This window comes from Dermacentor silvarum, chromosome 11 (assembly GCF_013339745.2).
Source record: "Dermacentor silvarum isolate Dsil-2018 chromosome 11, BIME_Dsil_1.4, whole genome shotgun sequence".
In the NCBI taxonomy this organism is placed as follows: Eukaryota; Metazoa; Arthropoda; class Arachnida; order Ixodida; family Ixodidae; genus Dermacentor; species Dermacentor silvarum.
This window is the reverse complement of record NC_051164.1, coordinates 52,145,740-52,158,890: the sequence shown is the minus strand read 5'-3', so window position 1 is coordinate 52,158,890 and position 13,151 is coordinate 52,145,740. Positions and strand designations below refer to the sequence as shown.

Genomic DNA, 13,151 nt, shown 5'->3' with positions numbered 1-13,151 from the left:
AGGAGTACAATGCCCCTTTGCGCGCGTGCTTGTGCGAACGACCACACGTGACGTATCTGACCTTGCTGTGAACGTTCTCCCCTTTGCATCTGTCACTCAGCGTCTGCTACGAACGTAATATTCATTACAGCGAACACTGCAAAACGGCCTGACATCTGCGTTCAATGTAGCCAGCGTGTCTCCATGATATCCGTCACGGGCATGCTGATGATGACGCACATGATGATGATGATGACACACATGATGTTCCCAGGATGGGGAAAGTGCGGCCAAATGATCGAGCGAGGTATGTCCGATGGACGAACTCAGTACATTCCAGTGATATGTATATTGACGCGTGCTCTATGTAGACATTTAGACTACGATGACGATATGTGCTTTAACGTATTCCGTGTAGTGGGACAGAGGGATTTCGAAGACGAAGAAGACGTCTTTTGTTCTGGTGATTCTTAACAGGCTGTTCCGCCGTCTTGTTCAACGTGTTGTCTCTTGTTCGCGTTGACCCGTGACAATATTTTTGCACCGGGTGTCCAAAAGATATCCAATGAATATCATGGCGCTCACGGCATGGGTACTAAGTATAACTGTTGACTGCAGAAATATTTTGTGCCAATACACCTTTGAGAATCGAGTATAATGTGCATTCGAGAATGAAATCTCGACCGCCTACTTTTGCATGTTTAGCCCATGTCGGGTTATCCCACTGTTGTTTTTCTCAAAACTCTGAGAATTAAGCCAGGGGTCGTAAACATTAAACGGCTATTCAAGGATATGCGCGCACATTGCCAGCACCTTTTATTCAACCGGAGACCTTCGTCGGGGTCGCCCACTCATAATTAGCGTTCCTTGCTGCTTGCGTTGGGGAACGTGTTTTGCGAGTCAAACTAAGACATCTTTATGTGTGAATTCGCTGCTTGCACACGACTTTGCGACAACTCTTCCATCGGTGTGCAATGGTGCTCAGTCAGAGCAACTGTTAATGCTCAGGAAAGCACTGCCTACAGGTACCCCGAAGCAACTTGTGTATGTCACAGCGCTTTAACCTATATGGTGACAGCACTACGAATGAAACCATCGGCAACGGCGTGGCTCTTGAGAACGTACAGTCCCAACGGAAAAAGATTCGCAACAGTGACTGTTTGCCGGAGCGGCAAAATCACGACACACGGCACAAATGACTAGTGGCCGGAGCAGCACATTCCAGTTTCCAAAGCAGGGGTGGCCGTCAGAAATCCTGTCGTGATTTTGCCGCTCCGGCCGCCAGTCATTTTTGCTAATCTTTTCCCGTCGGGACTGTGCATGCATACTTAATCTGCTCCCCCTCTCCCCCCTTCCATTTTATTTAGTCGATTGCATTTGAGATTACATAGCAAGTTCTCTAGACACATCGTGCCCGTCTATGATCCGGAAAGTCGTTCTCTAGACTGAGACCTGCTCGCATTTCATGGATAAAAAGATGAATTGCGCAAAATCAGAAAATACCAGCTGCCAGAAAAGCAACATATGTCTCGAGCGCACGGAAACGAAACACACTCACGTGAGTTACACCGGAAAAGATGCAGTTCGAAACGCGCAAACGTATAGATGCCAATTTCTGTGCTCAGTTCTGATTCCTCCAGAGCGTTGCGCCGGAAGGGCAACCCTTTAGTAGTTAAACAATCGACTCGAACACGAGCCGTTTGTTTTTCATTGATTGTCCTAGACGGTGTCATGCCCACCAAGTAAACACGTATAGGCGTGCAAAACACGAATAAAGAAACGTTCATTAAGAACAAAAGCATATTTACTGCTCTCTGAGCCTCGGTGCTCAGATATCCTACCGGAATGTTCCGAAGAGCGATCGTGATCCTATTATAAACAAAAATAGATGTTCCAATAAATAAACCAAACACTCACGCCCCTGTTTGTCCGCTCCGTCTTTTCCGATCTCGATTCTGAGATCACCACGCATTGATTAGCTGCTAAAGGTTCTCACGACAGTTCAATTTACCGACGACAAATAGGCTGCTCTATGCATTATAAAGAGTCCCATAGTGCTGCTCCCTTATCAATGCGCCAATAAACATTACCGCAGTGTGAAATAACTGAAAGAACTTACCTTAAACCAATGAGGACCGCTTCTCTACAGATGTCAGCTCCGCGTCGTCTGCTGCAGTAACGCCGATGAACAGACGACGCCGCTAAACGATGCAGACGGCACGCGCCGTGCAGACGAAAAACAGAAAGCGGACAGAAAAGGTGTCCGCTGCAGTGACGCGTGCCTGACCGTCTTCGAACACCGCAGACCACGAGCAATGGCCCGACACTGTACAGCATCAAACGGGCAACATATCGCTAAAAACCACCACCGTTGTACGTGTGGCGCGGTATGCTAAAACATAAAAGAGACCACCACCTAAAGCCGTTTCCAAAAACTCCGCATCTTGGTGTCGTACATGCGGGGTACCCCGACCCTCGCCGGTCGATAGGTTTCACTGTACGTACGCCGTCCGGCCCTTCGGAGGGGCCGGCGGTTACTATGGGTACTAATCGTAAACAGAGCGTCCAAGTCTTACGCGCAAAAAACAAAATAATTACGAAAGGAACATAAAGAGAGAGAGAGAAACAGAAAGGAGGAAACTGTTTCCGGCGAAATCTGCTCCACGAGAGATCTCCGCGTATTATATAGGGCACGTGCTCGCAATCGGCAGCAGCAATTGAGGATCCCTCGATGCATACGTATGGTTCGATTCACATCGCTTTGCGAATGTTTCTTGCACCGGCGCGTGCACCGCGCACGTTTGCTCTTCGCGCGAATGTGTCGAAAAAAAAAAAAAAAAAAAAAAACATCGCGTAACCTCAGGTTCTGCAGCACGGGCCGGACATCACCCCATGCGCACATGCAACGATCACGAGTGCATGCACGCGGCTTCTTTTGGCTTTGTCTTGTGCCATGGCAGCTATGGCTATTTACTTTGGCCAACGCGTGTATGCGTAACGGCGTTCGCAACGTATCGAACGTACTACTACGCACCATGTCCATTAGACTGAGACACATGCACGTGAGGTGCAAACAATCCGCGACACACTCGCGCGTACACCGTTCATTAATTGCAGTACGCGCGCGAGTGCATGATGTATATATACACGGCCATATTTGCACACTTTGTCTATATATTCTATAGACGCAAAACGCCGCGCGACGCGCCGGCAGTGGGAAAAACACAGCCGATCATCTGTCGCTGTTCGTGGACAGACGAACAGCATGTGGCGCTGAATGGCGCAGACTCGGCAGTAAATTTTAATGACGTGTAATCGATATTTTTCTCGCAAGAGGGCCGGGCCGGCCGGCCCGCTCCCCGCAAAGCTGGGAAATCCATTCGTTACCAAGGTGTTCGCGGAAGCTAGGTTACAACACCTATAGTTCTCAGCATCTACTGAAGCACGGAAAGGGGGGAAGAAGTAGAGAGAAAGAGAGATAAAGGCTTGAAAAATACGAGGGCGGTCGCAATTAGCAGGTTCGATCGCCCATTGAAGTGAAATTCACTCCCGCACGACACACGTCTCACTTGCTTTCTACAACGTTGTACGGTGCATTAACCTTTCGGTATACGGAGAGGAAGTAGGCGGGATGGTTTTCACGTAACAGGACGTTTTAAGATAGATTTTCAATCGCTATTTCCCGCTTGAGTGCCCGCCAAATTCCAAGTGCGCGAGCGCTAGCTTTACGGCATCGCGTATGCGCGAGCGACGTCCAGAAAGACGTTACCTACATGACGGCAGAGCCGTGTTCAAAACGTTCCGTCCTAAAAGAAGACCATTCAGTTAAGACTACTTCGATATGAAACACGTCAAGCAGTGTATACAAGGGCGAAAAGGCCCTCCCCATCAAATCAAAATCCTTGGCAAAGCTTGAAATAAGTTTGATTAGGAAAATTTGCTAATCGGACCAGCTATAGGAATATTCATAAAACACCAACTTTGCGTTTCCAATGCAATACCGAATATGTTTGTGCTTCTGGAAGTATTGCGAAAATAGAGAGGGGAGAGACAGAAACGTGGAAAGAAAGAGCGCAGGGGTACAAAACATCCTATTTACTTCAAATTATGCAAGACCAGCACGCAGACGAAATACACAGAAGAACCACACACCCCACATCGCGCTGTCATATTTTCATCGTCGAGCACAAGCAACGCTCTTTCTGACAATATATTCGAGGGAGCCGGTTGCCAATCAACAAGCAAATTAAAGTTAATCACAGTTCCTGGTTGGCTTACGAACGGAAAGTACACTATAAAGACAAACGCAAAATCAGTCTAAACTGACAAAGAAATGTTTCAAAACAATACATATTCGTTAATTTCGTCGTAACAGGTAGATTTATTAGAAGAGAATATGAAGCCATAAAATTCGATTTTCGATTTTCGCGTCGACGGATTTCAAAGCTTTTTTTTTTATTATTTGTAACATCTGTGGCTCAGGTCACTCTTAGATTCACACTTGTATTCCCACTAAGAATACAATGTAGTCTATCTTCACCGATAGAAAAAAAAATATCTTGGCCTGAGCAGATGTCAAAATCCACTGCCATCAGGGCGAGCTGCTAGCGACGACTTCAAGACAGCGTCGCCAACCCCTACTTCACGCACGCATGCCTACGACAAAGCTTGACAGGTCGATCCCCCTGTTAGGCGACGGAACCCGTCGACTCAGCGATGTACTTCGGCCGGTTCGGTTCGATTTGCTTTCTGCCAAAGCGCAGCTTCAAGAACTGCATATGCACCACACCCCTGTTTTGTCTTTCTTCATAAGCCAGTAGACGACATTCTTATACGCGCATCCCAAGCACGGAGCAATCAATGCTCGCGTTCAATAACATTCTGCTGTTCCACTGGCGGACGTTGTACACCCTTCGATCCAGCAGTGCATGCAGTGGTATGTGGCGGAGTAAAGTCACATCGACGGAAGCGTCTATAAAGGGTGCACATGGTTTATACAACAATAGCAGAGTGTACACAATTTTGTTATTATTATTATAGAGTACACCCTGTCTAGACAGCTTTACACCCCCCTGGGTTGCATTTTTGTTTGGCAGTAAAAACAGCAATTTGTGATTTCGCTTTTTCACAAACGTGTTTAGCCGCGTACCTTGAAAAGAACATCAATAGAGAGTTTCATAATAGGGGCCTCTAAAGTTTGGGGCCCCAAAGGGATTTGCGGAGTTAGCGTTGGGGCATGCAAGAGTGAAGAGTTTTAGAACAAGGCTTTGCGTTTGCGGATAGCGTTTTGCGCTTGCAGCGCCACTACGGCGTCAAGGCGTTCTAACTATTAATATAAAATATACCATTTTGTGATATGAGTAATTTTATACGTTCGTGTTTTCGCGTTTAATTACAATTTACCAGTTATTATATTAGCAGCGAGCAACTTGTTGCGCTTAGTTTTTAGTAACCGACTTTACGTGCCTTCACCAGCAAAGTTAATCCGTGTTATAGCTTAGGAGCCATGAAATCGACAATCGAATTCGGAATCAGCGGCGTCTAATGAATCAATCTTCATTACACACGTTAGTTGAGAGAAAGCAATAGCCGCAATTACTCCTCCTAGCTTACGAACTTCACGCGTTACCACGAATCGAACCCAGTTTGGTGCTAGGTTAGACCCATCGCTTCGATGGGTGCCGCCATGTTTGTTGACGCAAATCATTTGGGGCAGCTTTCGCGGCTCTCGCTAAATCAGTGAAATAGCGTGCCCGACGCAAAACCAAAACACAGTTAGCGTCTCGCGCATGCGCACTGTCTTCGACGCTATTTCTTTGGGGCCTCTATTCTAAAACTCTCTAATATATGGAAGTGCGCAATGCAGAAGTTGTGCGTTTGGTACCGACCGGCGGCAAGTTATCTTTTCGTCAGCTTTCGTTTCCCTTTCCTACCCGCCATGGTAACTTGCTAGATATATGGCGTTGCGTTGCTGAGGTCGAGGGTTCGATCCCAGCCGCGGCGGCTGCATCTAAAGAGGGGGTGGGGGGGGGGGGCGAAATGCCAAAAACGCTTGTGTACTTAGATTTAGGTGCTCGCTAAGGAACTACAGGTGGTGAAAATTAATCCGGAGTTCCCTACTACGGCGTGCCTCATAATCAGATCATGTTGTTTTCCTTTCCCTTGTTTATTTCTACATCTCAATTAAAAATACAAAGAAAAGCATTTCTCCTATGCTGTTCTTGGCTTCATACGGGAGATCAATGGCGCACAAGTCTGGCAAATTCCACCAAAAATTGTGCCGAAAAATTCACCGATGATTACGGTATACTCCCTAATACGAAATTTGAGCGAAGATGCGTACGCGCATCTGCCTCAAATCTGTCTCGTACGGCACGTTGCAAACGGAGCGAAGTGCGGCGCGACTGCTTCGCTAATCGGGACATTGCGAGAGGTCGCGCGTGGGTGACGCGTAGGCGCAATTCACAGCAGACGCCGCAGACAGACCTCCGCTCATGCAGCGCTTTGTTTCCATATATGGTTTCGTTGGGTACGCTCGCTGCATGCCATCGGTGAACAGACGACGGCGCGCTACTCTGGCGCCATCTCGTAGCGGTCGTCACCCGCCTTGCGCGGCAGTACGCTTTTCTTCACACGCTTTCGCCATGCCCTCCTCCTCCGCTTTTCCCTCGCGCTCTCTTCGCTATCGCAGTCTTTCACGGCCCGCTGCGCTCCGCGTTTGCTTTCATTCTTCGCTGTGGTCGTTCGCTCGGTTACGCCGAGGGACGACGCCGAAGCTTGTGGGGATTGAGGAATGCGCCGGCGCCATTGCGCGGGCTTCACCTGTCTGCCGTCCCTCGCCTATCTCCGCCCGCTCCCAACCGGTTTCAGCGGTGGCGCTCCACTCACGGTGGGGGGCGGGGCTCTGACGTCACTACGCGACTGCGTTCGGCTGTGAGCTGCTGAGCGTGGATGTCTTATCTCCGGGAACAGCGCAGGGTACGCGCATGCTTTCCTCTTGTCCGCCAACACCTTTGTAACTAGGACTTGAGCTCGCGCACGGTGCATTTACCCGTGCGGGGATCGCGTACTTTGTGCTCATCCTTTCCTGACGCTAATCCGAAGAGTGGTGCCTAGTGCTCGCGCAAGGTCGTACCACGCCGAGCCGCACTTGCCGAAGGAGATTGCCCGAGCTCTCGCGAGTTGGCCCGTTGGTTACCGCCAGAGCAAGTAGCATAGCCGCCGGGACTTTTCCTAGCGGCGTCTCTCAGCTTGAGCCTGCGCTCTCGCAGCGACGTGCTATAGGCGCCCATGCCTGTATTTTTGCCCTTGGTGTGGGACCCCTTTGGTTCCCCGCCGTCCGGGCGTTTGTGCAGTGCTGACGCCGACGGATTCAATAAACGGTTCCCGTTAACTCAGGGCAATACTGTGTTTTTGCGTGCGTCGCTCGGTAGCCCCTCGCGGCCTGAGCTCGCGCGCAGCTGACGCGGCCCTGTGGCTCGCTAAGCTCGAACCTGCGGTGGTCGGTCTCCTGTGAGACAATAATACCCCACAAGCTCAACGCAGAAACGGGCGCCTAGTGGCACCATCTGCCGCGACCATTCGAAATAGAAAAAAAAATACTTTTTTAAAACTCTGCCGTCGCCGCAGACAACACGCATATCTGGTTTGGTAGCAAACGCATAGCAGAGGTTCACTGGCCCACAAGGTTAGCTTTACAAACATTATATGATATGCATGACCGCGTATATTCCGAAGAGCCCCCAATTTGCGAACTGCTTAGTTGTTACTAATGCTCCCTTTAACTGTGCTTTTAAGAAAGCATGCTTTATAATGTGCAATGTAATGACATTTTTTTTTATTGTGATTGTCAAGGTGCGAGAAGGCTGTACATTCGCAAACCATTCCAAAAATGCTGGATATGCGAATATTTTCTCTGCTATTCAACTCGTACTCGATTGGGTTTGCTTCTGGTACTATTCAATTCGTATTCGTTCCATCTCAAAGGCACACCCCTAATGCGTAGCCACGCCCGAGCTAGAGAAGGAGACGCGTACCCACCTGCCCCCACGCCCTCCCTCCTATAGCGCGCACTTTATCACGCACGCGGGAAGACGGTACGCATCACGCCACCATTCTCACCACCCTTCTCGGTTCGTCCTAGCACGCTTTTTATCGCACCCACAGCACACGGCGCGCGGGCCGCGATATGATCTCATCGCAATTGGACTTAACGCGGTCACGGCGACAGCACGAATTCACCTGGAGTGTCCATACCATTGTCATCGCAATAAAATTGAGTCCACCGGTTTCCCCTTTTTGTTCACTGATCTCCCAGTGGATTTCTGCGAATGACGCTCACGCGTACAGTAACGTAGCGCGTTTGAAAGCAAATCGCGCTGCGTGATGGCGAAATTTAGTACGAGTACTCCAATCTGGGGACGATCCTTGCTGAAGGCGAAAAATGCAGCCCAAAGTACTCAAAATTTCAAATGTTCTAAATTTCTGTCCTTTCGTAGGCAGGTTGGGGTAGGCACACATTGGATGTGTGTCATCGCCATACTGTTTAATCTTACCATATGTACTGCCAATTTCTTTAGCTTAATGCCCTTACTGCTCCGTCTACTAAGGGTACTGCATTTTCGCGCGGATTACCATCAGCATGGTAATATGCAGAAATTTCAAGGGGAAAAGCGTGAGGGTATAGTGCCTAGAATATACTGGCTAGTGTGCCGAGGGCGGGCTAGGAGAAGGCCCCGACATTGATGATTTGCGGCGGCGCCCGCTTGGGTGCGCTGTTGTGCGAGTGGGTGCATCTGCGTTCAGTCCGCGCCGTGATCCGCGCGCCCCGAAGCGCTGCGAAGCTTTCAGTAAGCCGAGCAGCGCGAAGCAAAGTTTTACTTTTTCCGTGTATTTGGAGCGTTCTTTACAATACGCTTTGGTATATAAGAGCTACGCGAGTTCATTCATAGTGAAAGCATTTTGCAATACCAAATGTAGACCAATTTGTGATGTATACAGGTCTCGCCGTCTGCTCCCACCCGCAAAAAACTAAACTTGTCAGTAACCACCCAACTGATGTTTTTTTAAATTTACTTTGCTATTGAGAGCAAGAAATATCACATGAAGTCCAAAAACTCTTACCACATAGCCTTCATTCGACCAGACTTGAAGTGAAAACAAAGAATGAGAACAATGTCAAGCAATAACCTGACACTAAAGCAACATGCGAGACTCTGAAGTGCCTTGGTGTGCTCGAAATCATAAGTTGAAAACGAAAAAAAATATGGCAGTGAAATTTAAAGCGGCACCCTCGATTTGTTTTAAATAAACATTGATATATGAAAATGTCTGTATAGGGCTGTCCTTGTTGAAGACAAATAATGGACAACTTAATGAGAATTTCACCTACTACAGCATTAAAAAAACTACACAAAACATATATGAGCTTTAAAAAAACTGTTATAATGACATACTTTAATGTAATAATAGTGCGGTTTAAAATCTTAGAGCAGCTGTTGTGCTTCACAATGCAGAGCACAAAAACAAATATTTTCTGATATCTGCTACTTTAATTTGTTTCTCATGAGGGGCCTAACCCACAATACTACAACCACGATTTATTGTACCTCAACCGATCCCAAGAGCTTCCTCATAATTCAACTTGTTTATTCAGGATGCAACATGAGAAACAGGTTAAATTGCTGGCATGCTTTGCGCATACCAGCCTTCACGTGCTGCGTTGAATACAGCGCTTCAGTTCTTAACATCTCGAGCTATCTGGTAAGTGGGTTACCAGATAGCTGAATTTCCAGAATGACAGCAGCTTGGAGATAAATGCGCCATCAAACTCACCGCAAAAATGCACTGCTGTTCCATTTACTTTTTATTGCGATAGCAATTACATGGACACTCAATTTCTGCCGTCGTCGTCGCCGTGAGGTTCCGCATAAAGTCCAACGGCGATAAAATCGTCGCCAAGCGCCGTACGCTGTGTGTGCGAGTGAAAGTAAACAAGGGTGAGCCGGCAATCGCGGCTCGATGTAGCGCACGCGACGGAGGAAGGCAGGCCGGAAGCGCGCTGTCTTTCGTGCGCGAGGCACGGGGGCGAGGCGACGGAGAGGGAGGGGGGAGTGCGTTCTGGACCGTCGGCTGATGTTTACAGCGCGGCCGCGCGGGCGCCGTATCTTGAAAGCGATCTGCGATGTGGGCGAAGTGCGCGCCCGCGCGGGCCTCATCTTCAAAGCGATCTCCGATGGGGACAAAGTGCATGCGCCGAGTGCCGACAGCTTCGTATGCGCTGTGCTTTTGACGTTTAGTTCGCGTTGAAGCGAGACGAGAGACAGCGCGAAGGTCAATTTGCCCACGGCTGCTGGCGCACTTACTCGAGATGCGAGTACTCCTTGACGTGCAAATTTCTCGGATTTGCGTACATCTGCGAAGTATTTATATAGCGAATAGCTTTCTTTTGGCTATCCGGGCAGTTTTCTGGATGGGCGCCAGGTATGTTGCATGAGCGAGGGGGGGGGGGGGCGAAGCGCTGAAGGCCAGGGAGGAAGGGAGCGCTCTTTCATTGGTCTCCGCCACGGTGTAAGAATAAGGTGGTCTCCGCTCGCGCCCGCGTCACAGGGCAGAAATAGGAGAGGCGGAGGGCATTCGCCACTCGCCCCGCCGAAGCGGGAAAGGGAGCGATGGGAGAGGGGGTTTGCCGCCGGTCGCGCCTTTATCAAGTGTCCTAGAAGCTTCGCCGGGCCTTTATCGCTTAAAGGGGCCCGAAACACTTTCTAACCAATTATAGAATGGCCGCACTACTAAGGTACACAGATCGGCAACGTTTTCTTACTATGTCCAAAAAGTGTTTCAAGGCCCCTTTAAGGTTTAGAAGTTTGCTGTCATCCGTGTTATAAAATACCCACAAAACGGGCCCTCCCCGAAGAGTTGCAAGAGCAAGGAAAGCGTCGTCGGGGGGTTACAACACCCGAAACCCCCCCGTCGGTGCGCCTCTGAAAACACCTTTACTGCTTATGGTACAACATTTTAAGTGCTGTCCCCTTCAAAGTAGTCCCCTCAACTGGCAATGCACTCTTCCCATCTTTTCTTCCATTTTTGGGAACCCTCCTGGAATGCACTTTCTGGAATGGTGCGCAGGTCTCTTCTCGCATTGTCCTGGATCTCCTCTACAGTTTGGAAACGCGTCCTTTCAAGGTGGTTTTCAGCTTGGGGAATAGAAAAAAGTCTGCTGGGGCTAGGTCCAGAGAATATGGTGGGTGGGGCACAACAGGAGTGTGGTGTTTCGCTAAGTAGCTGCGGACAAGGAGCGACGCGCGAGCCGTGGCATTGTCATGATGCAACATCCAAGCCTGATTTTCCCACAATTCAGGCCTCTTACTGCGCACAGAATCTCTCAAACGTACTAGGATTCTCTGGTAAACTTCTTTGTTTACCGTCCGACCATGTGGCACAAATTCCTGATGGACAATGACTTTGCAGTCAAAAAACTCAACCAACATTTTTGACCGACTCATGTGTGCTTTTTTTGGACGAGGAGAACCTTTGGCCATCCACTACGATGACTGCACTTTTGTTTCAACATCATAGCCATAAACCCATGTCTCATCGCCTGTTATGATGTTCTTAAGAAAGTTTTCATCGTCATTGGCAGCAGCAAGCAGTTCCTGGCTGATTTCAACACGGATCTGCTTCTGTTCGTCATTCGACAAACGTGGCATGAATTCTGCGGTGACATGACGCATCCCAAGTTTGTCACTCAAAATTTCATGACATGATCCTACGCTGATACTCACTTCGTCAGCGACTTCTCGAACAGTCCCACGACGATTTCCACGGATCATAGTTTGAACTCTCTCGACGTGGTCATCATCTGTGGATGTGGAAGATCGTCCAGGCTTGGGATCGTCACCGACCGACATTCTTCAGCCTTTAAAACGCTTGAACCAACCATAGCACTGCGTGCGACTGATACAGTCCTCCCCGTATGCTTGGCTAAGCAACTGAAATGTGTCTGTGAAAGTTTTCCCAAGTTTGTAGCAGAACTTCACACACACACGCTGTTCTTCCTATTCCTTCATTGTCACTTTGGCACCAATCCGAAGAACAGCTTGTTCATGTGTTCACTTCAGTGGCTGTAGCTTGCCAACTAACGGTCAGAGCGAAACGCGGCAAATGTCAGTTTGTTGTCTAAACCTGCAGCTACATGCGCTCAGTAGCCGCAGCACGCTCCCTTTGCCGGTTGGCGCGCTATTTCAAAAGTGCAGTTTCTTTTTGAACACACCTCGTAGGTATGGTGTCAAGCAGACCTTAGAAATGCACCTTATGTATCAAATTGATTTCAATATATATTCAATATATTAAAAGTCGACCCTATGCAACATATATCTTGCCGAACATTTTCCAAGGTGACACAGGTTGTGAGTTTCACGAACTTGCCTACCTGTCTGAAAATCATGTGGCGATATCAAAGAGCTTTTTGTACTATATTGTTTTAAAGCAATATAACTTCAGAAGGACCGCACACTCTTATATGTAACATATTCGTGTTAACTGGGGAAGGCAAATGCACCCATCAAAAGCCTTATCTTGGAGAAAAATATGTGCTAGATGCTGCCCTCATCATCCATTTACCCCCATGGTATATCACAACTCAAAGATCTCTTTCCTGCAATCTAGGAAACCGCAGCTCACCTTCATTATCAGTTCCATCCTGGCAAACTGTCCACAATATACGTCGCCCCAGAATCATTTTTTAGAAAAGCTGCAGCAGTCAGCAAGTTGAGGGCACCTGAAACAAGAAAACACTGTTCCATACTCGCCCTCCTAAACCCTATCCGCACTCCCACCAGTCACCATCTATTACCCCTCACTAGCTCTTTAACAGACCTCTAGTTAGGTGCCATCACTCTATGGGCCCTTCACGATTGCTCAAACATTGATGAATATGACCAAGAAGACCATGACAAGGTGCTTCAAGGAATGCACATGTTCATCAAGAAGTTTTCACCACGCAAAAAGTTTCGCCAAGCATACCTGGCATGTTGTTGCAAAACAGTCGGTCTACATGGCCTGCTATCAAAAACTGGAGCAGGGAGGTCAGTTGAAACAGTGAAGGAGGATATCTTTCAAACATAAATGAATGGCTACAGAAAAAAGCTTTCAAGTAGCCGAGACGGTGTTGG

At 48.4% G+C, this 13,151-nt stretch overlaps 1 protein-coding gene across 1 annotated transcript in view; it reads right to left on the bottom strand.

The window, feature by feature from the left end:
* The window catches only part of LOC119434089 (calcyphosin-like protein), a 31,597-nt gene extending 18,840 nt beyond the window's left edge, over window positions 1–12,757 (bottom strand). The window contains exon 1 of the mRNA XM_049659419.1: window positions 12,661–12,757. Within this exon, the coding sequence (XP_049515376.1) occupies window positions 12,661–12,718 (58 nt within the window). The 5' untranslated portion in view covers window positions 12,719–12,757. The remainder of the gene's footprint in view (window positions 1–12,660) is intronic.
* Window positions 12,758–13,151: the final 394 nt, after the last annotated feature.